Here is a 27,212-nt window from a genome sequence, read left to right as displayed (position 1 = left end):
CTCTGGAAACTACCATACATTACCAACTTCGCTACTTTTTCTCTGCTTTTGGCCTCCTTTTCAACAGCTGTAGAATAATTCTCTCCCTTTGAAAAATGCACACAAGACACAAAGATTGTGCTCAACAGGTTTACTCAGACTGGATTCTTAAATGCTCAAGAAAAAGGCACAGATTAAAAGAGACTCTGATGACTCTTTTGAACACAGAAAATGGGATTTTGTTTATAAGAAAAAAAAAATACTGCTATGAATTGTATGGGCTGAAAAAGTCAAATATTCTTCCCTGTTCCTAATTATTGGCCTTCATTAAAATGGAATTTAAATTAAATTGTATAAACATATGAAATAAAGTCTCAGTATTAGGAACTTTTTCTTTTGTTTCCTCTATGTACAAATCTTAGTATACAATTTTTACTTTTCATTATACATTTACTACATACTCTTTTCCAAACTGTGTGAGAGCAACTGCAAAATATGTGTTTCAAGAAAATGCTTTGCATTCGGAGAGAATCCACGTGCTTTCTTGGCTGGCAGTGCCAATCAGAATTTAGGAAGAGATGACAGGTTAGGGAGAGTATCCACTCAAATGTAATCATCCTCTACCGGTTCACCATTGACATCACAGTAATGGATGAAGATAGCCACCACACGTTGGAATACACCTTTTTTCATCTGGCGCAGTTCAGAGATCTCTTCTCCTATTGTTTCCATACAGATGTCTGCAGACAATTGTCCTTTCCTTCGGGGTGCATAAATAGTAGCTGTGGAAGTCACATAAGAACAAAAACTAGAGTCTTTCCCATAAAGAAATTCACAAGCATATCTGTTTTGCATTAAATGAGATTAAGATTGGAAAACAAAGCAAATGGAAAAATCTTCCATTGAGCAACCATGTTTAAGGAATATTATTCAAGCAGAAAAGGTATTCTGCCTTCCCCATGTTTAAACCTTTCGATAGCTCCAATACTCATTTAATGTACGCAAAATCCATATGTCTGTGAGTGAAGGGAATCCCAGCGCATAACAAAGCCTTCCTCCTGAGACGTATCTGACATGCTTTCAGGTTATCCGTTTCAGTGATCACTTAAATGTTTTATAAACAAGAGCAATTAGGGATAAAGCAGCAGCCTTGCCTTTATTTTTTATGGCTTTAACATCATGTTTAATCTAATTACTCTTTCAAATCAAATACATATCAATTTTTTATAATTCAGACTACGTACTGAACTACAAGCATTAAGTCTATGAATCAGTTTCAAATAAAATAAAAATAAAAAAAAGAAACCACAGAGAAAGGTATAGCCAAAAAAGATTTCTTCTTCATCCTCTTGAGCTTTATCCCCTTGAACTGGAGCTAGATAAGAATATCCAAAACAATGTCAATTAAAAATACCTCTAATGAAGAAGATTACAAGATTTTCCTAATTAAGTAGTGGAAGTACCTATTTTTCCCTGCTACCAAGCAAGGTTCTTAATTGAGCCCTAGGAACTGCTCACTGTAATATTTTATAAGATGAGCTCCTAAATAGAACGAGGTATATCTATCCTAAACTCTAACCCACATCATCTCTGTTTCAGAGTTTTCAAGTCCAGTTCTCTCCTCTTTTCTCCCAAGTTTCTGTGACTCTCACTTCTCTTTGCTGGACTCTCTTCAGCCTACCTTAACCACCTTTCATGAAGCAAAGCCAGAGGCAGTAGTCCAGCTGAGCTTTCATGCCAGTAAACTCCACAGAACATGAATTGCTGGGACTACGCATCACAATGTTAGTTTTGTATGTCTTTTAAATGCACTCATTCTTCTGGATATGACAATCCCATCACGTTTTTAGGCTAAGCACCAGACTGGCTCTCTGATTTTGTCAGTATTAGGTGTCTCCAGCTGGTCAACACCCTGTTGTAGCACTATGGACCTTTCCTCTGCTGGACGCCCTCCTCATCCAGCTCCCAACACTGCTAGTAGTTATTTACAGTCTACCAAAAATAGCATAAGAATTAGAAAACTGAAAAATAAAGGAATGCATTGTCAGCTTGGGACCAAGCAACAAGTTAAAGTTCTTTGAACACATCAAAAAAGATTACTCACTTCTCTCATCATCTTCAAAGTCATATCTAGCGTAGCTGTTTGGCTCTGCTGTTCTCAGTGATCTCAACCATGGGAAGTCAGTAATCATGGAGTAAGGGGCGCCATCCACAATGCCTAGAAGACAGACAGGTTGAGGATACGAAGAGGACAATGTCACTCCTGCAGCATCAGCACCCTTCATCAAGTAAAATCCACTGATATCACATAGACTGGTCACTCTAATGCAGGAAAAGCACCTCCTCACTTCAGTTCCCCCACTCTGTGCCAAAGGTCCTCCACTTTCCTCACAAGTATTACTACTATTCATGTCTCTTGTAACTTGATGCAAAGTTACTTATCTTAGTAAGAGACTGATCATCAGCTTTCAGCTCTCTATAAACACTCACCTTCTAAAGTGTAAATATCTCGTCCCCAAGGGTACTTAGTGTATTTCTTCAGGTCTTCATCAGTTCGTGTAGCTTCAGGGAAGAATTCATATTTAATAAGCTCTCTAGAGAGAAGAAGGAAGAGATTACAGCCAGTAGCAATAGGAAATGTGAAGGCAGAAGGGAGAAAAACTAAATGGGAAATCCTATTACACAACCTTTCCTTTAATGAGCCTGAATCCATAGAAACACTCCTCTAAGACCCTCACATAAACTCAGTATGCAATCCCTTCACTTTTGAGAGTAACTGCAGAAAATACATATGGTTTAGATGAGCAACCAATTAAGCTACCTTTTAAGCATAGCTTTCTATCTGTAAGGAACAATCCAGCATAGCTGCAACTAAACAAAACTTCAAAAGTAAATTTGTTCTCTTAGTCATTTTAGTGAAAAACCAGGACAACAAAAACACTGGTTTAACACAGTTGGATGAGAGCCACTGTATACAATTCCCTGCTGCTGGGAATTTTTGCTCCTCAGTAAGGAGCTGATAATGATTGCACATCATCTTCCCCAGAAACTAACATTATTTCTTGGAGTAAATCAGTCTTTCTCTTTTTTAATAAAAGGAACTTGTTCTCAGATTTGAAGATATTCCTCAGCCATCCTGACTGCTTCAATGTTCAATTGCATTACTGCTGGATGGAATAGAACTGGAGAATTCTACAGTATTTTTCATATGGTTAGGTTTATTTAATGTACATTTTGTATTAGATACATCTTGACATTGAAATTCTACACTGGACCATCTAGAATTCAACCTTTGCTAGTCAACAAACTTTTTTTTTTTTTTTTTTTTTAATTTGGCTAACAGAATACAGCAAGTCTACAGCTTGACTGAAGCTGTAGGTGCTGAATCAGGATTGAATACCTTTTCTGTAAAGTTATTGAAGGGCAAGTACTCACTGGTTGATATTTGCTATTGTGTCCATCCAGCTCCGAATGCGCACCTTATTGCGGACATTAGGTGGGTTACTGAATTCATGTATTATGCAAATGTGGTATGGATAAGGGCCACTAAATATCTTTTGCTCGAGAGTCAACGTGTCTACCTGTGAAAGGCAGCAAAGAGATTTGTAACCAAGAGAAACAGAGATGTGATTTTAGAGTCAAGAGCAGACATCTACCAAATCCCCCAAATTCTGGGGGAAAGAAATTTTAACAGCATACATAATCAAATACGTGATAAAGCAGAGTACAACTTTCCTAGTGCAGCTTTGCCAATGAATCTTCTCAAGCAGTGGAATTTGATGGGAAATGTCTGTTTTCTGATTTCACAACTCCAATATGTAAGTAAACTTTCATAAAAATCACATAATTGTCTAAACTATGTTCACTTTCTCAGAATTTGTCTCTGGCTTAGGGGGAGGGGTTGTTTTTTGGTTGTTTGGGTGGTTTGTTTTGTTTTGTTTTTCCTAACAGTCTTACCACTGTCCTCTAAGAGCTAAAGCAAGAGATGTGGTTTCAAAGAAAAGCCAGCTTTTATGTCAAATCATTGTTTCATCATTGGTCAGGCAAACCGAGCCAGAAAAGCATTACTTTGCATGACAGAAGCAGCACGGTATAATACAGAATGCTCTGGTGAGAGTGATAAAGTCAAAAAAACATTCTGGATCTTAAATTAAGCCCTCTTAATTACTTGCCCAAATGACCTCAACAATTCACTAAATGTCAGTGCTTACATCTCCTACACATAATCTGGGGGAGGAAAGGGTGGCTGCCAGTACCACAACTGGCTTGCAACAGTGTTTAGCATCAGAAAAGGATGCATCTTTCAGCAAAGTAGTATTCAAAACACTACCTGCTGTTACTAAATCTAATAGGACATGGGTTAAAGATTTCAGATACCTATGCCTACGTCATGCTTCTGCTTATACAGAACTACAAGCTGACTTAGTAACATCTAGGTTCTTACAGTTACTTTTAGTTATTCAGTTTGGAATGAATTCAATGCATCATGATTTTTTACAATATCTTCTAATGCAATGAATATTGGAGATGGTAACATTAAGTCTTAAAATTCAGTATCATCCAAGTTCCAGACTCTGCAATAAAAGCCTTGACAGGCTGAAGTTTTAATAAACAAGTTTCTCAGAGTTGTGTTATTGTAACATTTACATTTCTTGCATTAATTGAAAAATACATGAAGCCAAGAGTGGTGAAAGAATACAAGCAGAACTTCAGATCTGTTCATGATTAAATGATAAATCGAAGTTGGTTGTGTACCTGTTGCATTGGACGAAGATAAATGATCCGGTTTCTTTCTGGTGGCATCCTGAGAATCTGATCCAGAACCTGATCCATGTTTAACTTCTTGCACTGGGCATAGTCAAACCGATTGACAACTGGTGCATTTTCTACTTTTAAGTGTTTCAATACACGGCACCTTGTAGCTATAAATCAGCAAACAAAATTATTAAAAGAAAAGAAATACAATACTGAAAAGACCTTAGAAGCCTCCCATCAGAGATTTTCAAAGTCAATTGTTTCAAAAGAAGGCAAACAAGTAATGTAAGTAACAGACAATTACTGAAGTAGTTTGGATAGCTGGCAACTTAAGTCTATCAAAGAAATAGACCAGCTGTTCATTTCTTCCACATTATGATCAAACTTCTAATTTGTGAACTTGTAAGAAGAGTCCTTTTAAAAGGGCATGTCCAATTTAATCTAACAATAACCTTTTTCTCTCTTTTTTCCTTTCACAAAGCCCCCTGAAATGGTCTATGGACTGCCACAACTGAAAACCACTGACTTCAAAAATCAGATCAAATACAGAGTATTGTGAAGCCACACAATGTAAAATAAAGCTATTTCCTTTCTAGTAATGATGCTCACGTAATCAAAATTAGTTCAAAATTAATGTATGTTCTGAAGTATTCTGGAATAAAGAAATAATTTCTTCATTCTCTGCTAAGTAGAGATACCTCATTTCAAAAGAAAAAGTGTTATTTATCGTAGATGTTGCAGAAAACAATAAATGACCCAATGCTTCAATACAAAACTAGTCACATACCCTGGCATGTGAATCTAATATAGTCTAAGTGCCATAATTTAAAACAGATTTTTATCATGTCAAGGAGGAAAGTATCATCATGTCAGCTAAACAATCTACAGAAGCAGGAAGAAATGAGAGAAAAAACAAGGTACTCTGAAACTCATTTCATCAACTCCCAATTACTGTATTATCACTCTTCAATAAACATCTCATCTTCTTGTCATGTAATTTCACCTGTTGATTTTCAGATATTAATCTTTATTAAACCTGTTACGACTTATAAGGGAAGAGGCATTCAAACTGAGAAGCAGAAATATTTGGTGTTCTAAGCATCAGTCTGATATGTAACAAAGCAGCTGATGAACACAAAATAAGCAGTGGACTGACTTTAATTTTCAGAAATTTCTAATAATGCTAGGTGGAGGAGGTACGCATGACATCAACTACATACCATGTATGAACATCATTTTGGGACAGTCTTTCAGTACCAAATCTGTTATTCCACAATTGGTCAAGGTGATTCCAACAAGGTTTTTGGATTTCAAAGTCAGTACCTGGTGAAAATTAAAAAAAAAAAAAAAAAAAAAGAAATCATCTATCAGGGTAAAAACAAAGAAAAAAATTAAAATAAACTGAATTTTAAAAGATATTGCCAGATACAGAAGGATATTATAGAATCATAGAATCATTTAGGTTGGAAAAGACCTTCAAGATCATCGAGTCCAATCGTCAACCATGCCCACTAAACCATGTCCTGAAGTACCCCGTCCACTCGCTTTTTGAATACCTCCAGGGATGGTGACTCAACCACTTCCCCGGGCAGCCTATTCCAATGTCTGACAACCCTCTCAGTAAAAAAATTTTTCCTCATATCTAACCTAAATCTCCCTTGCCTCAACTTGAGGCCATTTCCTCTCGTCCTATCTCCAGCCACCTGACAGAAGAGACCGGCACCCACCTCACTACAACCCCCGTTCAGGTAGTTGTTTGTAGAGAGCAATAAGGTCTCCCCTCAGCCTCCTTTTCTCCAGACTAAAAAACCCCAGCTCCCTCAGCCGCTCCTCATAAGACTGGTGCTCCAGGCCCCTCACCAGCTTTGTTGCCCTTCTCTGGACATGCTCCAGCACCTCCATGTCTTTCCTGTATGGAGGGGCTGAAAACTGAACACAGCACTCGAGGTGCGGCCTCACCAGTGCCGAGTACAGGGGAACAACCACCTCCCTGCTCCTGCTGGCCACACTATTTCTGATACAAGTCAGGATGCGATTGGCCTTCTTGGCCACCTGGGCGCACTGCTGGCTCATATTAACTGGATACTAATCAATATAATACAGCTTCTGTTTGCAACACGTACTTGAGACAACTAGGCTACTGACGGCAGTGAGAAAAAAAGATTATGCTGCTGGTCAGATGATGTTGCTGATCAGCAACATCACAAAACACAAAAGAACAAATTCACAAGATTAAAAAGAGAAGTCATATCAGAAAGCACAATTTCTATCAGAAAACCTAAGTATCATCTGTCAGGAACTTCAAATTCTCTACTGTTCAATTTCTGTTTTTCAACCACGATGACAAAAATGGCAATTCTGGACAGTTACATTGTTTAAACACAAGAAAGAAGGTATGGCAGAGAATCATGGTTTGAACTTCCCGTACCAATGTATTTTACCAGTGCTATCTCAGAGGAAAACGTCACATGGAGGGTTGAAAATTATATACGTAAATTACTTAATCCTCTAGAGATAGAAAAATAAAGCATGCATCAAACTCAAGCAGAATAATTTCCAATAGCATGAGCACAGGGAGAATGTAATAAGAAAGGATTTGGGGGGTTTTTATCTAAATTTTTCAAAGTTTTATCACTAAAAATTCTAGCAAAACTTTGCAGCCCAAGAATGAAGCTGACAAATTATACAAAGAAGATTAAACAGTGTTCTATTAAAACAAAGTAAACACATGTAAAGAGAAAAAAGAAGCACTCTGCAATGGCTTCTTTCAGTTCCAGCAATTTAAGCTATTTCTTGTAACCACAGGTAGTTAAAAAAATTTAAAAAAATAAAATAATACTGTTCTTTCAAAAGGGCATATTTTAAGAAGAAAAATCACGTACACAAAAATATCTTTTATGCTAATTACAAAAGCTGTAATGCATCCTAGTAGCCAGAAAAACATAATGGGACACATTCACAAAAGCTATCTTAAATCAGCATGGCTAAGTTCTTCACTGGACAGAGAGGGTAAAATAAATGCAGGAGGCTCCTCTACAGCAGAACTCAGAAGAGAAGTTTAAGTTAGATGTTCAGAGTCACTCTCTGAAACAACCTCATGCTCGGCTAGAATGTAAGGCCTTGGGTAAACAGCCTCAGTACAGTGAAGCCAGACCTTGCAATTTTGCCTCCCATAACTGATCTTCACTGCAGAAGAATTAACTCATGTTACTTATATACTAAGAGAACCTCCAGCCTGCAAACTAACAGCTGAGTTGCTATGTCCAGAGGTCATTATGTATCCCATGTTTCTTTTAAGAGCAGTAGCCTATGCTGTCATTTAAAAAATATATGCCAGAGAATAAATTTTTTTCCTGCATATCAAGAAGGACACTGTAGGAAGGCAGGACTTCATGCAGCACTATAGCCAGGAGCATCTGACAAACTTCAAGTTTAGCTTTAGCTTATACTTTGCTCCTCTCAGGCCAGTCAGAGTATCATTGCACCTAACAGAGAAATTTCCTGTATATGGTTAAGATCAAAGAGAGCAGCAACATCAGTTACAACTCATCCGGCTCTACACGGAAGACAAGCTTGTATAATTTCATCATTGTCCATGAGCATCCCCAGCTGATAAACCGTAGCAAGTGAAGAAAAAAGACCTTACTTGAACATGATCATCTTCAATAACCGGATCACTTGTACTTGTGGACTTGTCAGCTGTCCTTTTCCGCTTTGTAGTTTGCCGTGGCTTTGGCTTAGCCACCTCTGGAAACAGAAAACCAGAAAAATCTTTCCTCCGTTTACATTTCAGGATAACAACAGAGGCACTCCCTAGCTGAAAACACCCAATAAGAACATACATTTCTTACATAAGCAGATCAAAAAACCTGTCTGGCTTGAAAACAACTATATCACTTTTCCTTGCACAAAAACCAGTTTCAGGTTTGTTGCTCAGTATCATTCATACTAAATAACTTGGGGCAGGGGGGTGGGCTGTTTATAGATGAAAACACAGGAATGCTGAACCTACAAGTTCAGCATCACAGAAAGAGGCAGAGCCAAGAAAAGAACAGAAGATTGTTAGGTTACACTTGGTTCTCTGCAGCAAACAGAACATTCTTGACAAATACAAGAATCAAAGTAGCTTTAATGTTTTAAATAGTAGAAATAATCTCAAGCTGCTCAAAAGTCTGCTCTTTATAACTGTCACTAAGTTTTTCCTAATATGGCAAAAGATGCCCAGGTATAAAATACTTAGATGTTCCCAAGCTGCTTCTTACTCCATTTCATGCACCAGTGACATCAAACTCCTGCTTGATTTAAGCTTTGAAGCTTTGGAAAGAAATTATGATAGATGACCACCCTTACTTCCTACAGTAAGAGAAAAAAAATGCCCTAGAATTAATTTTCTGTGATTAACAGATCAAAATGAGAAATTATTTTACTGAAATTAAGCTTCCTTTGACTTTTTTGTTAAAACATATGGCATGTTCACAAAGATTCACAATAAAGATAGAAGTGCAAAACAATGGAGACTATATATGAACTACTCCATGCTATGCTACCATTAACATTAAAAAATATCTCTTTTCCTATTTAACATCATCAAATTCCACCAATACATGTAAACTATTAATTAACATGTGACATTCAGTGGGCCTATGAGCTCCAGAATTCAGGCTACTGCTTCAGGGGATCCACAGCTTGAAAGATGTAATATTAAGTACTCAACTTCGTGGCACCCATGAATCATCATCCCCAGGGAAATTTTTTGACAGTTCCTAGAGTATCTACAGATAGTGAAATACTTTCTAGCTATATTATAGGAAAAACTTGCCAATTTTGTGTTTAATTGTTCAAGGTGCAACCCAAGGCCAAGCAATCTTTACAGAAGGTTTAATATAACATGCATTTTAAAATGTGAAAAGCTTGCTTCACTACAAATACAGACTAAAACAAGTTTAAAAAAAAATTTATTACAAGACAAAGTGTGGCTTACATTTTTACTTAAGTAAAAATCAAAATTACACATTTGAGTCATCCTTTAGCCAGCTACTCTGTGGTGATAATGCTTTCAAAATTTCACTGTCTTTAATATTTGACTTGTTCCACTGTTTAATATGAGTAAAAAATTTATGAGGGAAAAAAAATACTTCTACTATCAATTACAGGTTTGTTACAGAAGCCGAAAACCACAATGTCATTTATGCTAGAATAATACAAAGCAGTCATATTCAAGGCACATTTTTAGACTATTTATGGAAAAACATTTCCATCTCTGTAACAAAGCATTTTCAGGTTATACTCTAATGAGTTGTATATCCTATCCTAGTGAAGAAAAGCACTGTAACAGCCAGGCAGAAGAAGCCTCACTGTCCTATGTATTAAACACAGATTTAAAAGATAAAATGACACATCAAGCCTCTGCCTCAAGCATCAGCTAATATCTGATGCTTCAAAGAGGAAAATAAGTGCATAAAGATATACACCTAACTGCATGGGGCTGGGCAAACAGTTCTGACTTGTATAGGCTAAATATAGGAAATACTGAGACATTTTTCTCCATGAGCAGAACAGATCTTTTTCCTAACAAATGAAACATGAAAACAGAGATACTTTCAGAAAGATACCCTAGCTTAATGCTTAGATCTGACTGACTTACTTCATGTTTTTGTAATGGATGAGGATAGAGAAGAAATATTTTCTTTTCATTTTTGTAGACTAATTACTAATCATAATGGAGCAAGGTAGAAAACAGACATTTTAAATTTAATAGCAAGATCATTTCTTCAATCTGAGATGCATCTAGCTACAGAACAATATCCTAGGTGATTTAGGTTTTGTTAACACTTGAGAAGATTAAGATAAACTGGAAAGACACTAGGACGTATTGTGTTTGAATCATTGAACGTTAACAGAGATACGAATTTGCTATGAATCTCTTCTGCCTCCAATGCATGCAGCTCTGTAACTAGCACTTTTCATTTTTCAGTTTCATTTTACTTGCTAGATATCTCAGCAAAGAATCCTGGATATATGACGTAATTATAAAGTGTGCTATGCCAGACTAAGATGATTATTTTGGAAAGCAAGTATATTTGGAAGAAACAGCAAGTGTCCCTCTCACATGTATTCTTTTCTCCAAACATTTCTGGCTTCATTCAAGCCCTTCAGGATTTTGGTTTTATTTTATCATTTTGTTTAGTTTACAGGATGTGAAGCAAGAACCTATTTAATAAAAAGACAATCTTCAATAAGTTCGATCACTACACCTTATACGCTTGCAAGTAGAATTGAATATGCAGGTTCACAAGCTTGGCTCAATTATAATTATGGCTTTCTTTATTGGTTGATAAAGTATCAGTTACTAACTTCTGCCTTCTTGCTAAGATCTGAGCATACCTGCTGTCTTCTTCCTTTTAAAGGGAGAATTTTAATGGGGGAGACAGTCTTATGTTTCAATGAATAACAGCCTTCACAGGAAGAGAGAAGCTGTCAAAAGAAGTTGCATTTGGTTTTCAAATGAGTAAATCAAACACTGTTTAGTATGTACGGATAACACATACAGAAATACTTGCACGGAGAAAAAAGTCACTGGCACTCTTTCAGAGAGATCTGTTATTTTACCTAGCTATGGCAGTGAAGTCAGGCATTTCTGTTCCATCAATATTCTGACCCTTTGACAAACCAATTAGTTTTAAATTATTAACCAATAAACTTCACGTTTAACTTCAGTATTATCTGTGGGTGTTGCGGTTGTTCAATACTGTCTCATGCCAGCACAGTAGTTTACTCAGATATTAATATAGGTCATACCTGACTCTGACACCAGAGGGACATGGGACAGCTTGCTTCTAGCTCTTGTTAGTGGTCGGCGAGGATACTCTTCCTTATACTCCATTTCACAGCTCCTTCTCTGTGAGACCATGCTCTCCTCCTCACTGGCAGGCCCACAGGCACTCCCACTAGTCCTCTCATCACTTGTCTCTCCTGGAGGCCCACAGTTTGGCAGAGTCCTAAGTGCAAAATCTGACCCAGCGCTGTTTGGTCCATTCCTGGAGGCTCCACTCGTAGATGGGCACTCCCCATCGCAACACCCACTAGTCCTCTGTTGTGCATCCTGTGGCTTGTAGCAGGAACACCTGGAACAAACAGAGCTCTCCTCAGTCTCTCTTTTGCTGGAACCTTCACTTTTACAAGGCGAGCAGACACACTGCCTGGATTCATCTCCAATTGCTGGACTGGTGCCAGCAGAGTGGCTATTAGCTGTCTGTGCACAGTCAGGGCTAGGAGAAACAGCACTGCAGGAGCTGGATGTTCCCGTTGATCCTGTAGCATTACTGCAACCTGGGTAAGAATCTTTGCTTTTGTTCCTTTCAGGCATGTCACTTGCTGCTTTCATGTCTGCTTTAATCTGCTCACTTGTTACTTGACAACCTTTCTCACAGCTGCTTTCCTCAGTATGGAACTGCTTTGTCTGGCCCACTTGGCTGGCACTACATCTCTTCCGCAGTGGTGTCTTGCCTTTACCCCTCACTGTAAGAGTTAAGCAAGAGAGAACAATGAGACAACCTAATACACAGTTTAAATAAATGCTGAGTGCTACTCTGTTAGAGACTACTTAAAACAGAAAGCAGCCTAGAGGCCAATGACAAATCTTGTCAGGACCATGCCACTATTCACATGCTATGGTAATTAGTAGTATTTCTAGCAGTTGCTGAATCTCTGTAATGTCTTGCAGCTATTTTTGTAGTGATGTGCTGGGGTGTTTGTCAGTAAATGATATACATATTTGCCAGAGAGACTAATATTTTCACAAAGCAGCTAACTGGTTAAAAAGGCCGAAGCATAAAAATATGAAAAGCACACTGATAATAGGCTCCTGTTTTCTTAAATATGAGGAATAAATCTGAGGAATTAAATAGTAACATAGACAGGACTAAAGTTTATGCTTTCAAGAGCAATCCTTAGCTCCCCGTCCTGGGTAGTGAAAGTGGTGTCAATAGGTTAACAGTAGTCTCAGTTTATAGATGAATAAAAAACCATAGCGAACAGTGTACAAATAGCAATTGGAACTTAATGTCTACTGTCTTAATCCTCTCAGCTAATTACACTAAACCAAGCCTGGAAAAAAACATTATTGGCACTATAAAAGTTTATGCAAATTGTCTCCAAACACAGGTTATTTCAACCCTCAAACCACAACTGACATCTACACTATAAGCACAGCACTCTACAGATTTCCAAGTTCAAACCACCAGCCTTGAAATGTACTAAAATGACAGGGAGGCTGATGTGTAGGGAGTATACTAGTTACAATAGGAAGATACTTGATCCATTACAGCTTTGATATGTCCTAGGCTTTGCAGAAATTAAACCAGTACTAGACCAGTACATTTCTCAGTCCTTCACAATGCAAGATCCTTATGTTAACTGCTTCACTAAGTATTTGTTAAGGCCTAATACTATATGTACTTCATCTGTCAATTACTTATAGATCAGAAATCGACTTCAACTTCCTCCTTTCTTGTGTACATAAGAAACTACTTCACTTCAAATACAAAATTCAGGAAATAGCATGTCATCTCTGTTGCTGGCAAGGCCGTACATCATATAGCATCGGAAGCAGGATTCGGACTTGATGCCACAGATGTGCAGGTTATAGCTGTAAACTCAAAAGACCGGGAATGTCCTTTTCTATGACTCTCTATAGCTGTCATACTACAAAGAAGTTCTAGACCTCTAACTCTGAATAAGTCATAATAATATATATACACTACTACTACTACTAATACACATACACATGCTGTAATAGTAAGTGTTGTTCAGAAGTGAAGACAGTACTGAACATCACCCTGAGAATTCTAAATAATCTCCGAAGCTCCCATCAAAGTAAAGTTGATCTTAAAGTGCCCCCTTCAGGACACTCCCACAGGGCCCCCATGAACCAAAAGATGTCTACAACTCTCACGCATTTGCCCCAATGGTCACATTTTGTTTCAGCAGCAATGCTTTGACAGATGAATCACATAGACAACATAGCTGCAAATTTGGCTTCACAGACATGATAAATTCTGTGCACTTGGAAATCCAAGAGTTGCAGGTTTCTGCATGCAAAGCAGCGCAGCAGCACTCTCTCTGTGTTTCTGTACAGCAACTATGTGATAGGAGCTCAGAGAGATGTGTCCTTACACCTTCATTCTAGATTTACAACAGGAAGAAAAGAGTAGGGGGCAAACAAACAAGACTGCCTGTTACAAAGCTAGAAATAAAACTGAACAAGGTGGAAAGACTGAACTTAAGAATAAATTTTGCTTAACAGTGCCCAGGAACCAATCTGTTCCACACCTGAAGGTTCTCTAGTTTCCACTGGATCCCTGCTTTTCTCTTCACCATCTGAGTAATTCTGTGCAATGCTGTTAGAGATGCAGGCTCTTGAAGTCCCCATGTTTTCTTCCTCATCCTCACTGTCTGAATCATGGACAGTAATAGGTGCTGCTTTTACAACAGGCTGAATGCCACTTGGTCCTGAAAACAGTAGAATACCAACAGTTCACGTAAAAATAAGCCAAGCATGGATTAAAGGGCTGAAGAACTTCTAGAATTGCTTTAAAAAATTACAAGAGATGAATTTGATTGAATTTAGCCAACCATTCAGTGGGTCCCTCATTAAAATCCAAATACAAGAAGAGCAAAACACTGTATTTCAGCATTAAAGCATTCTAGTTTGGAAGGGGAAGAGTGTCACAATTTTAAGACAAAACACAGGTTTTCTGTAATGTTTCTCTACTTCAGAACAGCTTAAAGGTTCTTCCACAATAGTATGAGTAACTGCACAAGTTCATATTATAAGCAGTCCCTGAAACCTCCACCACAAAGACAGAAATGTTGGTCAGAACATCTGCAATTATCCTGCTAAATCCCACCACTAGAAGTGGAAAGGAGAAGCATGAATTACCAAGCTTCAGTATAAATGTGCTTTGTTAGTTACCTCTCTTGGCTACTAACTGAAGGCATTAACCAATCACAATGATGTATCTGCCTGTGAGTAACACAGGAAATGAACATGAAATTAAATAACCTTTTCAGGAGCTATCTTGAAAAAGTGAACAGATCCAGCATACGTGTATGTTAATGTTGTTGGCATATTTAGTAGAAAACTATGTTGTCCAGCAAATAGTGGCTATAAAAGAAATCAAGACTGCCTTATGTCACTAATGTGTGTCACTAATGATGTCACTAATACAAATTAAGTTAACATTGGAACAAATTGTTCTGGCTTAAAAAAGAAGAAAAGGCAAAAAAGAATCTACATGCTGCAGTGAAAGAAGTAAGGTCGTGAACACCAACATAGGAACACGACAAGTTCATTCAGGCATTCTGTCGTGGTTTAACCCCAGCCAGCAACTAAGCACCACGCAGCTGCTCTATCACTCCCCCTCCTCCCAGAACTGGACAGGGGAGAGAAAATATAAAGAAAGGCTCGTGGGTTGAGATAAGGACAGGGAGAGATCATGTACCAACTACTGTCATGGGCAAAACAGACTCAACTGGGGGAAAATTAATTTAATTTATTGCCAATCAAACCAGAGTAGGGTAATGAGAAATAAAACCAAATCTTAAACACCTTCCCCCCACCCCTCCCTTCTTCCCAGGCACAGCTTCACTCCCAAATTCTCTACGTAGCCCCTCTCCCCCCCCCAGCAGCACAGGGGGATGGGGAATGGGGGTTACAGTCAGTTCATCACACGTTGTCTTTGCCATTCCTTCCTCTTCAGGGGCAGGACTCCTCACACTCTTCCTCTGCTCCAGTGTGCGGTCCCTCCCAAGGGAGACAGTTCTCCATGAACTTCTCCAGCCTGGGTCTTTCCCACAGGCTGCAGTTCTTCATGAACTGCTCCAGCATGGGTCCCTTCCACTGGCTGCAGTCCTTCAGGAACAGACTGCTCCAGCGTGGGCTCCTCTCTCCACGGGGCCACAGGTCCCGCCAGGAGCCTGCTCCAGCGTGGGCTTCCCACAGGGTCACAGCCTCCTTCGGGCATCCACCAGCTCTGGCGTGGGGTCCTCCACGGGCTGCAGGTGAATATCTGCTCCACCATGGACCTCTATGCGCTGCAGGGGGACAGCCTGCCTCACCGTGGTCTTCCCCACAGGCTGCAGGGGAATCTCTGCTCCAGTGCCTAGAGCACCTCTGCCCCACTCCTTCTTTACTGACCTTGGTGTCTGCAGGGTTGTTTCTCTTACATGTTCTCACTCCTCTCTATGTCTGCATTTTCTGTGCCCCAGCAACTTTTTTTCCCTTCTTAAATATGTTATCACACAGGCGCTACCACCATTGCTGAGGCTCGGCCTTGCCCAGCAGTGGGTCTGTCTTGGAGACAGCTGGCATTGGCTCTATCGGATATAGGGGACACTTCTAGCAGCTACTCACAGAAGCCACCCCTGTAGCCCTGACACTACCAAACCTTGCCATGCAGACCCAATACAGCTTCGGAGTCTTTTATTACACTGGGCACACAAATAAGGCTTTAAGATCAAGATATTTTACTCCATATGCAAAAGAAAACTGGGGACTGTGAAACACACTTTAAACCAGAATAAATTTCTTTACAGCAGTAAGCTGTGCTAGCATCATTATTCCAAACACAGCAGACAACCCAGTTGAAGAAAACCATCCAAAACCAGCCTTACACTGAAAATCTAGCCCCTCAAGAAGGGGATACCAAAAAGGTAATTTCTTCCAAAAACAAGAGTTACCTGCTTGCTCTTCGTCGACCTCCATCGGAACAACAGCCTGGCTGTGAGCCGGGAGCTCATTCTGGCCCTGCCCAGCAGCCATCCCTTCTTCCTGTGCCACCTCCTCCATCTCATTCAGTGCTGAAAAGATTAAGATGAGGTCAAGAAGAGGAAACAGAAGGAACAGAGCCCATAAGCATAGGAGGAATTCAACCAGTACCCACAGAGAGTCAGAGAATCATCAAGAAATAAGTAATAGCTGCCTTGATTCCTTCAGTGAGTCTCTAGGTTGCATGAAGTCTCTCACAGATTTGTTCTACATCTCTTTAGCCAAGGCCCCAGCCTAACTTCTGGGGTTTACTTCTCCCAAATCTGCCACTCCTCCTCAAAAGTCTTGTTCTACTGCAGTAAGCAGCATAACCAGGCTTTACATATTCACTCCGTCCAATGAATTCTGCCTTTGCTGGGTAAATTTAAAAATATACCATGAGACACTGCGATGTACTCCCAGCTCTGACCAGAGGAGCCTAGAAAACATTTCACGCTTCCACAGATGAGTATCACACTGAAACTCTACACGGCTAAGATCTGTACTGACATATATCACTGAATTGTAATGTGCCTATAACAGCTATTAGATACAATACAAAGACAGCTTTTATCACACAGGTTATCAGACATGTGCAGACAGCCCTCAGAAAAGATTGAAGTTACATACCAGAACTGAAAGAGCAACAAGCTTTCAATCTACATTCGTATCTTCTCTAGGACCCTATGTAAGTGACAATGCAAACAAAATCACTCCCTACAAAAGTTCACAAAGATCAGAGATTACCCTCAGCTGCAATCTGCTGCTCTTCAGCTTGACCATCTTGCCGCAGCTCATTCTCCTCATTCTGGTCATTTGGGTGCTGGTGATTGTTGTGGTGGATGTTTGGGTTGTTGTTATTCTGGTGGTTATTGTTGTTGTCATTGTCATTGTTAGAGTTTTGATTGCTGACTAGGGCAGATGAGACACCAATTCCTGTGCCTGCACTTAGGCCCCACACGAGCACAACCCTGACAACAAAGAGCAACTATTAAGATTTGAAAACACAGATACATTATCTCAACAACGTATTCTAATGCCAACAGAAAAAGCGTTCTGTCAGTAGTATCCAGGACAGCAGAACAATATGCATGTGAAGAACAGGGAAATAGTTGCTAACACTTCCTTATGCTACACATTGCAGAGATCCATCTTAAGTTTGGCAACCCAGAAAACTAACACTCTGTTAAACTCTTAATGAAAGGGAACTCCACAAAGCATATAATCTTACTTTATTAAATCGTATTTCATTTGCTATGAGATCATACAACATCAATACAAATACCAGATTATATAGTCTTCCCAGAACACTGTAGCCTCGAGATAAAATTAATGATCAAAGTATTTTTTTTACATAGGCTATTTTCTTATATTGCAACAGCTGTTACAAAGATTTGTGTTACAGTGTGGAAACGGGACAACAAAAAAATAAAATTCCTAAGCTCTGAAAGCACTCCAACAGGGGAACAGTACCCCCATTTCACCCACTACAAAATCATTAAAATGCCTTAACATTGTAAACAGATCCCTAAGCCTGAAAAAAATCATATAAAAAGCAGTAGCAAAACGAAGTAGCACCAGAGACCTCAACAGAAACCCAGAATCAATGTGAGTCTTATTTCCTGGTCACATATTCATACAAGATCATACCCTGCCACTGCTCCCATCTGCAGAAGCAGCATCATTCTGCCTAACATATGATAATAGCAACTGCAAACCAAAGCCATTTATTTACCAAGCTATTTAATTACAACTTTTAAAAGACTGCATAACAGCTGGAGCTTACCATATTTCCATTGAGCTGGCAACAATAAAAAGCAAAACTGTTCCGACAGACTCACCTTAGGAGGTTCTCGGAACATCTGGTCCAGAGAAATAAATTCTAAGCTTGGCAATAACTCAATGAACTGACTAAAAGAATCTAGCTTTATCGCATGGCATCGCACCAGGGTGAGGTCAACCAGTCGGGTCCACCTTGAATGATCTGCGGAAGAGAAGAGATGCATTTCCTGAAGGATTCCTATCTCACTTTTTTTCATTATACCCTTTTCAGATTTGAGAGTAGACATCTTCTGTATCTCCATTCTGACTGTTACCAGCATCTTTCTGGTTCCAAACCAAGCATCATCTACTGTACTTAATAAGAAATAGAACAAGCAGTACTATGAGCAGAAAAACTCCGGTTTAGTATCACAGCAATTCATGTAACATCTCTAAAATTTCAAAGGTGTGCAATACCTGTGATCCAATTATTTGGGTTATGTAGATGTGGGCAGTTGTAAATGACCAGATACTTGATGCAAGAAAAAACTTCATTTACAGCTTTCATACCAATATCTGTAATAATTCCTGGATTTTCAACCACATCAGCCAAGCCATACTTCACCAAGTCTCCATTCGTCATTTTACCTATGAAAAAGGTTGAAAACACAGCAGTAAATTCCAGAAACTTGCCTTTTATAGCATGATTTTCTAACTCCCTATTTTAGTTCAATTTTGCAAAAAGGATCAGATTATTACTTCAATTCAATAAAGCTAAGACTTTCCCAATTTCAGTAAGAGTTTCAGGAAGTGAAGAAAAACATATTTGGCTGTATGATATCACCAGTCTCAATATGGGTATGTTAATATTCTTTTTAATCACTCTTAGAAAATTATTGAAAACACACCAACTTATTTAATCCTTGTATTTGTCAAATAATTTATGTACATAAAAAATGTCATACACTGTAATAAAAACTCATCAACATATCCTAGATGAAGAGTTTCAAACTGTGGAAATTCCAGTTCAGCCATCTTCAGAGCAGAAAAAACACCATCTTTGGTCAAGGAAGGCTGGATCCGCACTTCATGCAACCTGAATGCAATTAAGAATTGTTCCTATTAAAAGGCATGCCAAAACACAATCGCCATAGAAACCACTCAAGAAGCAGCCCTCTCATAATAAAAAGAAAATATTCTTTAAAAAATGGCAGGATTAAGAAGGTATTTGTTGTATCTTTATGGCAATATTAGGCAGTTACATAGCAATATAGTTGTGAGACTAACAGCACCACACTTTTCAGACATAGGTCTAAGAAAAAGGCTTATGACACAAAGTGATTCAGAAATAGACATAACTCCAGTTATTTTAACCACAGAATACTCCTGTTATGTAAAGTTTAAATGTTTATTCCTTCAATTTTTGAAGTTTGTTCTATTTCTTCACGTTCTTTGACTTCATTACTAAGATACTTACTTTGAGAAAGGAGAAGGGGGGAAAAGAAAGATCTAAAGGCCCATACCTTCGTGCAGCAGTTATGATGAGGTAGCCAAGATCCACTTCGAGTGCATTCTTGCAAGCTCCCAGAACTATAGTGTGCAAATTCCTAAAACCTCCTGGCAAAAAAAAATAAAAAAATTATTTCACTTCAGTCACCCATCACAACCTTAAGCCTTATACATTTCCACCAGTGTTGTCTTGACAAATGAATTAACAAAACACATCTTTGCTAGCAAATCAATAAAACACATATTTGCACCCAACTCCCCTCCAATCCTGCTAGTTCTACTCACCAGCAAATGCAACTGGAAGGTTAGCTTATCAGTCAATAGTTCATTGCAGTTAAAAGATCAAAACAATACTCAATACGGAGCCATATTTAGCACCATAACCATAGTTCCAAACTTGATACCTTTAAAATAATGATCAAGAAAGGATATGCTACAGACAAAAAAAATGCTTCACATGCCTCCAGTATTTTGTAATATTTTTATTTATCTGTTTGTTTGTTTGAAGTACAAGGGATAAGAAGTTTCATACCTGATCTCCAGCTATCTTCTACCACGTGCTGGATAAGTCCTCCAAGAAATGGAACGCGAACCAGTTCTAAATGCTCCAAATTTCGAGCAGAAGCCAGGCCTGTCACTAGGGGAACATACTTCAAAGAATTTGTGGGTCCTACACAGAACAAACCAATATAGACAAAGAAGGTTGCTCACTTAACAACATTGAACGTATCACACTAAAGAATTTTTAAATGTCCACATATATCCATCTAGATCAGGAAGTCAACAGAATTACATAACACCAAATAATTTACAGGAGTGGGATACATTTCTACCCAACACCTTGAATAAAACAATGACTGTTTTCAGAATCCTGTGTTCCGAGATTTCCGTTTACAGTTGGTACCTATGCAGCTTTAATAGAATTAGATTTCCTACATGCTAAAACATCCCCTCCATATATGAATCCCTCTTACCGGCACAGTTCCTCATGACAAAAGCACGTAAGCTGATACAAAGGAAATCTTTAAAAGGCTGTGGTTTGGTGAGTCTCACCCACTTCAAATAAAGGTGCCTCAGCATTGGGATACAAGGAATCTCAGGGACGTTCACCCCTAATAATACATAAACAAAACAAACATTTTAAACAAGGTTTAAACTATAAACTCTAGGATAGATTTCTTTGGATTAACATTCTGGCTTTAAAAAGGAAGTCTTGTCTTTACTATGTGGCATGTGAGAAAAACTGTAAACATTTTAAACACAACTTCTTCATCTTAGTCTGTCAACACAGTTTTTTAGAATTTGCCCTTTGGGCCTGCTATCATATATATAGCACCTAATATTTCAAAAATGCCACATGCCAAATTTCCTCTCTTAAAAAGAATTACAATCTTGCAGAGTTTCAAAGCCTTTAAATTCACCTGTGTTGAAACCAACTACTTCACCATTACCACACTCACCTACTAAGTGCAAAGTCTGAATTTTAGCTCCTATAGGAATTTTCAGCTTGTTCTCAGGAGGAATTGGAAAAGCACCATTACGATTACGAAACTTCCCTAAAATGTGAACTTGTGGCATGTATGTCCAAATAGCTTCCACCAGCTCTAAATGAGAGGTCTCAACACCCTGGATAAAAGGAAGCAAAGCAAATGCTCTAACACCAGTTCAAGCAACAACATCCTCTTAACCACGTAAACTTCTCAATAACACACAATACATAATGCAATGTGTTATTTCACTTTTAATTTGTAGCCAGACCTGCCTTTTTAAAAGCAGAGGGATCAGAGTTTTAATTCATTTCTGGACTTAAGAGCACCTGTCATTCCCACTGGTGCAACTAAAAATAGTACTGAATTGCAAATATTGTCACAGCTAACTGTTACTCTGTACAGCCAGATCTGAATAAAACCCCGGGTCTGAACACAAAGCCCTGTAAGCAATGAGTCCCTGCCACATTTCTTCTGCTCTGTTAATATGCATCACCTCAGCTGCTGAAGGAGGTTCTCTCTTGAGTCTAACCACTCACCAGCAGATTTGGACAGGCCTGCAAAGCCTCTAAAACTCCAGGAATGCTGAAAGCTTCATGGCCACGGACTCTGCGTCTTTCAAGATACCTGGGATGAAGACCATAAAGTTGTTCAATGTCTGGCATCTTCCTCAGCAGCGTTAGGAAACTGGAATCAGTGAAACCTAAGATGACAACAACAGATTTGGTATTTGTGTGACAGTAAACACCTAGCTGTAAAGGAAAAGCCAAATACATTGTTCTTTATATGGTAGTATAAATTCTACAATGTCGAAAGATATACTCAGTGAAGCAATAGCTTGTCTTCTACTTCCAGATTCTAGAAATCATGACCTACATACTCTTCTGCCTTGAATTTTGCAGGCTTGCTATAGGTTTCCTTCAGTGGAGTTGCATGGCTACAGGGTTAACTATACTTTCTCCCTTCTCAAATGAAGCACCTCTGCGGACTGTCAGGCTTTTTATCTCTATCTTTCCTGGAATTCCATTTATCAACTACATGGCTCAAAAATGCCCAGCTGGATCAGTTATATGCAGTTCATCACTATTCACCACAGCTCACAATTCTCAAAGAAATAAGACAGTTTCTTAAAGCAAAGGATTATTTTAATCTAACATAAGACAACACATACAAAGGATTTTAAACTAGTAAGTTACCTGTATTTACATCTATCTAAGGTTAGGTCTAACCATCTACCTGATATTAGCCCTAATAAATCTAACTTTGCAGATCCTCTAACTTTTAGAATTCACTCATTTTATCTCTCTCCCCCAACAAATCCCAGCAGTGTAATTTATATCCAACAGAAATCCTAATACTCACAGGGTTGACCTAGGTTGCCAAATTTATCTATTGATCTGAAGATGGCTTGAGGTGTGACATCAAAACTTATTTATTCTTACATTGTTAAGTGTTGGCAGATGAGTTGCTCTCTCATTCCATTGTATTTTTTCCTGCCTGCATGCAAACAGCCTCTTCTTGGATTAACCCTTGGATTAACTCCCTTACAATAATCAGACAAACACAGATTGTATTTACAGATTGCTACAGAGAATCCCCATTTCTGCTACAGTAGTATCTAACATATATATCTATACACACACAGAGATAAATTTTCCAAACCACATACACAAGGAAGCCACCCAAATCTCACAAAAGTCAAAAGGAATTAAACATCTAACTCCTTTTACTGCTTTTGAAAATTTACCCTGCATATGTCATTATAAATACCAGGATAGCACAGACAGTTTTGCTCAATACCACTTTAATGCCATATCTTGAGTGAGTGCATTACTCACCAGTGGGCATGTATTCCCACCAACGGCCTGCACATAGATCCACAACCTTCACTACTCGCAGATAAAGAGTGACTGCTTCCTTCAGCTTCCGGGACAGGCATTCCATGCACATGATATCCTGCAAGGGAAGGTACCTTTGGGAGAGGAAAAAACACCCCTCTGATTTATCAAAGGTGGATCCTTTTCGACTTTTTCCAAACTAAAGAACATCCCAAGCATGACTACACAAATTCATGTATTTCTAACACCTAATAACATTAATTCAAAAAGAATTTTCACACCATGCTTTAATATAGTGTGAAATTTTGCTAAGCACAACTCACCAGTTTTTGACACTGAATATAGGATATTTAAGGTACAAATATAATATAAAAATGGAGAGATGCTTTAGTTCTCTAATAAATACTGCTGACCGAACCATTTGCCACAATAGTTTCTACATGGTTTAATTAAATGTACTTTCACTTTCTAGTACATACTAGCATGCTCAATCTGCAAACATTTTGGAAAGCTACTGTTTTTAAAGAACTTGTCAGTAAGGCATTATGTTTTGAATATAATAGGCTTAAGCGAACATCTTGGAGAAGGACTGTGCTGTAGGGAAGATTATATACTCATCCAAGTTCCCTTCCGCACACTATGAGGCAGATGCAACAATTTCAAACCATGCACCTCAACTATGTACTACCTGAGATACATTTCTGCACTGAAATCAATATTTAAACACTTGTTACCATACGCTGGTGAACAGAATTAAATCACTTATTTATTTCTTCTTCATTCTACCATTCATGATATTCACATAAATTAATTTTCAAAGTATCCAAATGAATTCTGGGACTGAAAAAAACATTTACCACCCCTTTTTATCCAGTTTTTATCCACCAGTTCACTCATGGTACATCTACACTTTCTGAATACTATGTGACACAAGCATCAATGCAGGTAAATTGGGAATAAAATAGAAAACAATATAATAATAAACAATAAATTGACTTCCAACAAGCTGCTTACCTAAAGATGTGGCAAAGCACTTCATGAGAGAGTTGGTTCATGTAATCTTTTGGCTCATCAGCTTTGGTAGACTCAGAGCCTTCCCTGTTCACTGAGCATGGTTTCACATTTTTCCGCCGGGGACCCATATTTGCAATGATTTCTGATGAAAGGAAATGTTCACAATGTTATGCAAATTCAGTGCAACTGAAAGAGAAAAGGGACAGAGTAGAGGAGGACACACCAGTTAAGCTTTGTTTGCTGAAAAAAACCCAGCAAAATCTGCCAATAAAGATGAGCCCCAGTACAGCTGAATTGAGTTAACTAAGAAATAGAAGAATTCTTCCAACAAGTTATAGTTTGCCTAGCACAGGAGGTCTCAGACATAACCTGACAATTATTAGATGAACTAGAAACTAGAAAGTTCCTCTAAGCTAAGGGAAGTTAACAAAGAGGAAAATCACCACAGGTTTCATCACAGATCAATTCTTCTGTGTGAATAATATGTCTTCAGGATACCATCCACACACTAGTTGACCAAGACAAATCACAGGAAAGCTGTGCAAAGACTACAGAGGTTACCAAGCAAATACTAACTAGTCATATTCCAGTGAAAAAGAAAGCCCAAAGCCTCTGTCTAGCAGAAAAATAAATAATTTCCCTTTTAGAAAAAACGGGCTTCTACTGATCATTCCCCAAAAATGCCCTATTAAATGTCCTCAAACTAGCTCTTCTTAGAGGTTAGAATACCAAATAAAATATTCATGTTGCTTAGTTAAAGATCAAAGCTCCAGAAAAACTGAAAGACCTTGCCTCAGCAGCAATGTGCAGGATATCCTCTCCTCTTTTCCCCTTACTGAATTAACGTGTTCGCGTCTACATTGTTCCTGCAGTACGCATACAGACACAGGAGGACTGAAATAACAATAATATATGTTTCATTTAAAAACATACAAATTGATTACAAGTAGTAACAAATAAGTAACTAAAATAAATATTAACTTAATGTTAACATTAGAATAACTGAATTAACACCTCATGCAGATGAACAGCATGAGAAATGTCTTCACTACTGCTATTTAGCTGAGGAATGCTTTCTAGTAAGTAGGGTAAAGCATCATTAACTCAGTAAACCTGTTTAACAGGTTGAATACCAAAATTCAGTGGATGAGAAGAAAGAACTTTAAAAAAAAGACAGATTTTGGAAAACTTATCAGAGATGTGTCTGTTACTGCATTTACTGTGATGTAAATATACCACAGTGTTTGCTTCACATTATGGGAAGTGGCAACTGGGAAGACAAAGTACCTCATAGAAATGAAAAAAGAGAAATTTTGCCTTCTCCAGCACAAAGTATGTATATACTACCACAAAATTTGTAATATTGATAGCTTCACTGTGATCTAATTGTTGACAAACGTGCTTTCACACATTTTTTTATGCATTTTAAATTAACAATGGTATGTTGTAATAATTAATTTTATTTAAGATGTTATTATAAAAATATTAAAATAACTAAATTAGCACCTTCTGCCCATCAATAGCATGAAACATATCTCTACTCCTTTGGACTGACTGGGACTTCTCCAGCGAAAGCTAGACACTGAGTTTGCTGCCTGCACACATACTACTATTCCTTTTGGTGCACACTGGAAGGATTTAGTATGTTCATAATACTGCATTGTAATGTTGTTCAACTTCATGAAGCCCCAAATTGACTTCAAGCTAGTTATGAGATTGCATTCCAACAAAAGTAAGTATTACACGGATCCCCAGTGAATGTCACCTGATGACTCAATTTGAACAGAAGGCAGGATACAACGCAAAAAATTCTAGATTGATGCAGACACATGACGGAGTATAATACAGCAGTATTTAAAGGACAGCATTAAAAGGACTGTGATATAATGTAAGAGAAAGAAAGATATTAACAAAGAGAGCAGCATATAGGGAAAACGTCTGAAAGAATACCGTAAGATTTAAATGCCATGAGCACAACCTGCCCTCTGAGTCTGGACTGTAGCTTAGTTTGGCTCCTGCTATTAAGTAAAGGGGAAAAAGAATGACCTAACCTCTTATGAGGCAGCAGTTTCTGCAAAATACATGCTCCTCTTGACGCTATTTTGAGCTAACGCGTGCAGCTTTAACATCTCGTTCTACATTAGGAAGCTGACCCCATTTAAAAAAAAAAAACAACCTTCAGATATTTAATAGACCTGACAAAAGAGTTTTTGCTCTTCCCAACTCAATTAATTCAGGAGAGTCTTTGTATGAAACAACAGCTCGATGTGTTATCTTCTTGATTAATAACTACTACACTGAACCCAAAAAGCTTTAAAAGCCACGGGGAGACCCACACCGCCCCACCGAAATGACGGCTTTAGAGAAAATTTGGGAGAGGATAGCTAGGGACGGTCTGGCAAGTGCTAATTTAAGGGGCGTGTTTCCTTATGGGGAGAATGGAAAATAAAAAAAAAAAAAGGAACAAGTTTATTTTTGCTTAGATAAGCGATATAAAAGCAGGTTTTCCCACAGCCCTCTTCGCTGCAGCCGGCCCAAACGCCGCCGTTCCCTCAGCGAAGGGGGGGTGGGGGGTGCAGCCGCCCCTAACGCGGCGTCTTAGGGCCTCCCCTCTCCCCCGCAGCAGCAGGAAAGACGGCAGTTTTCCTCAGGGCCTGTCACGGGGGGAACGGCCCTCACCGGCCCCGGGCCGGGCCGCCCCGAGGCCCCGGTGCCGGACAACGACAGCCCCAGCCGGCGAAAGGGGACAGCGGCACCGCTCCGCCCCACCAGGCCCACCCGCCGCGAAAGGACGGGAGGCGGCAGCCTCCGGCTCACCGAGCTCCGCCGTACCCCCGCCGGCTCAGCCCCCCCCCCCCCCACCGCCGGCCCGTCGCTCCCTACCTGTCCCTCAGCGCCGCCCTGTTATTGTGGCCGCGGGGGAGGGCCAACCCCGGCAGCCGCTTCCTCCGCCTCCCCTTCCGCCAGCGCCGCCGCGCTTCCGGTCCCACTTCCGGCGCCGGGCGGGGGCGGGGACGCCCCGCCCCGCCCCGCCGCCATCTTGAGGGCAGCGACGGGCGGGGC

General features: G+C 39.1%; 1 protein-coding gene across 1 annotated transcript; it reads right to left on the bottom strand.

Annotated features, from left to right (window-relative positions):
- Window positions 1-115: 115 nt before the first annotated feature.
- FBXO38 (F-box protein 38) lies at window positions 116-27,070 on the bottom strand. The gene is given in 24 exon segments (XM_029998160.1): window positions 116-761; window positions 2,084-2,197; window positions 2,470-2,573; window positions 3,415-3,560; window positions 4,735-4,901; window positions 5,955-6,057; window positions 8,381-8,481; window positions 11,533-12,252; window positions 14,065-14,244; window positions 16,474-16,593; window positions 17,288-17,495; window positions 17,497-17,511; window positions 18,382-18,524; window positions 18,779-18,949; window positions 19,267-19,397; window positions 19,825-19,918; window positions 20,343-20,480; window positions 20,785-20,922; window positions 21,271-21,436; window positions 21,837-22,000; window positions 23,136-23,269; window positions 24,150-24,291; window positions 24,937-25,043; window positions 27,033-27,070. Coding segments are annotated over 22 exon segments (3,564 nt in total). The 5' UTR covers window positions 24,278-24,291; window positions 24,937-25,043; window positions 27,033-27,070; the 3' UTR covers window positions 116-582.
- Between the last annotated feature and the right edge of the window lie 142 nt (window positions 27,071-27,212).

The sequence above is a fragment of the Aquila chrysaetos genome, chromosome 22 (genome assembly GCF_900496995.4).
Source record: "Aquila chrysaetos chrysaetos chromosome 22, bAquChr1.4, whole genome shotgun sequence".
Taxonomy (NCBI): domain Eukaryota; kingdom Metazoa; phylum Chordata; class Aves; order Accipitriformes; family Accipitridae; genus Aquila; species Aquila chrysaetos.
This window is presented reverse-complemented; position numbering and strand designations above follow the sequence as displayed.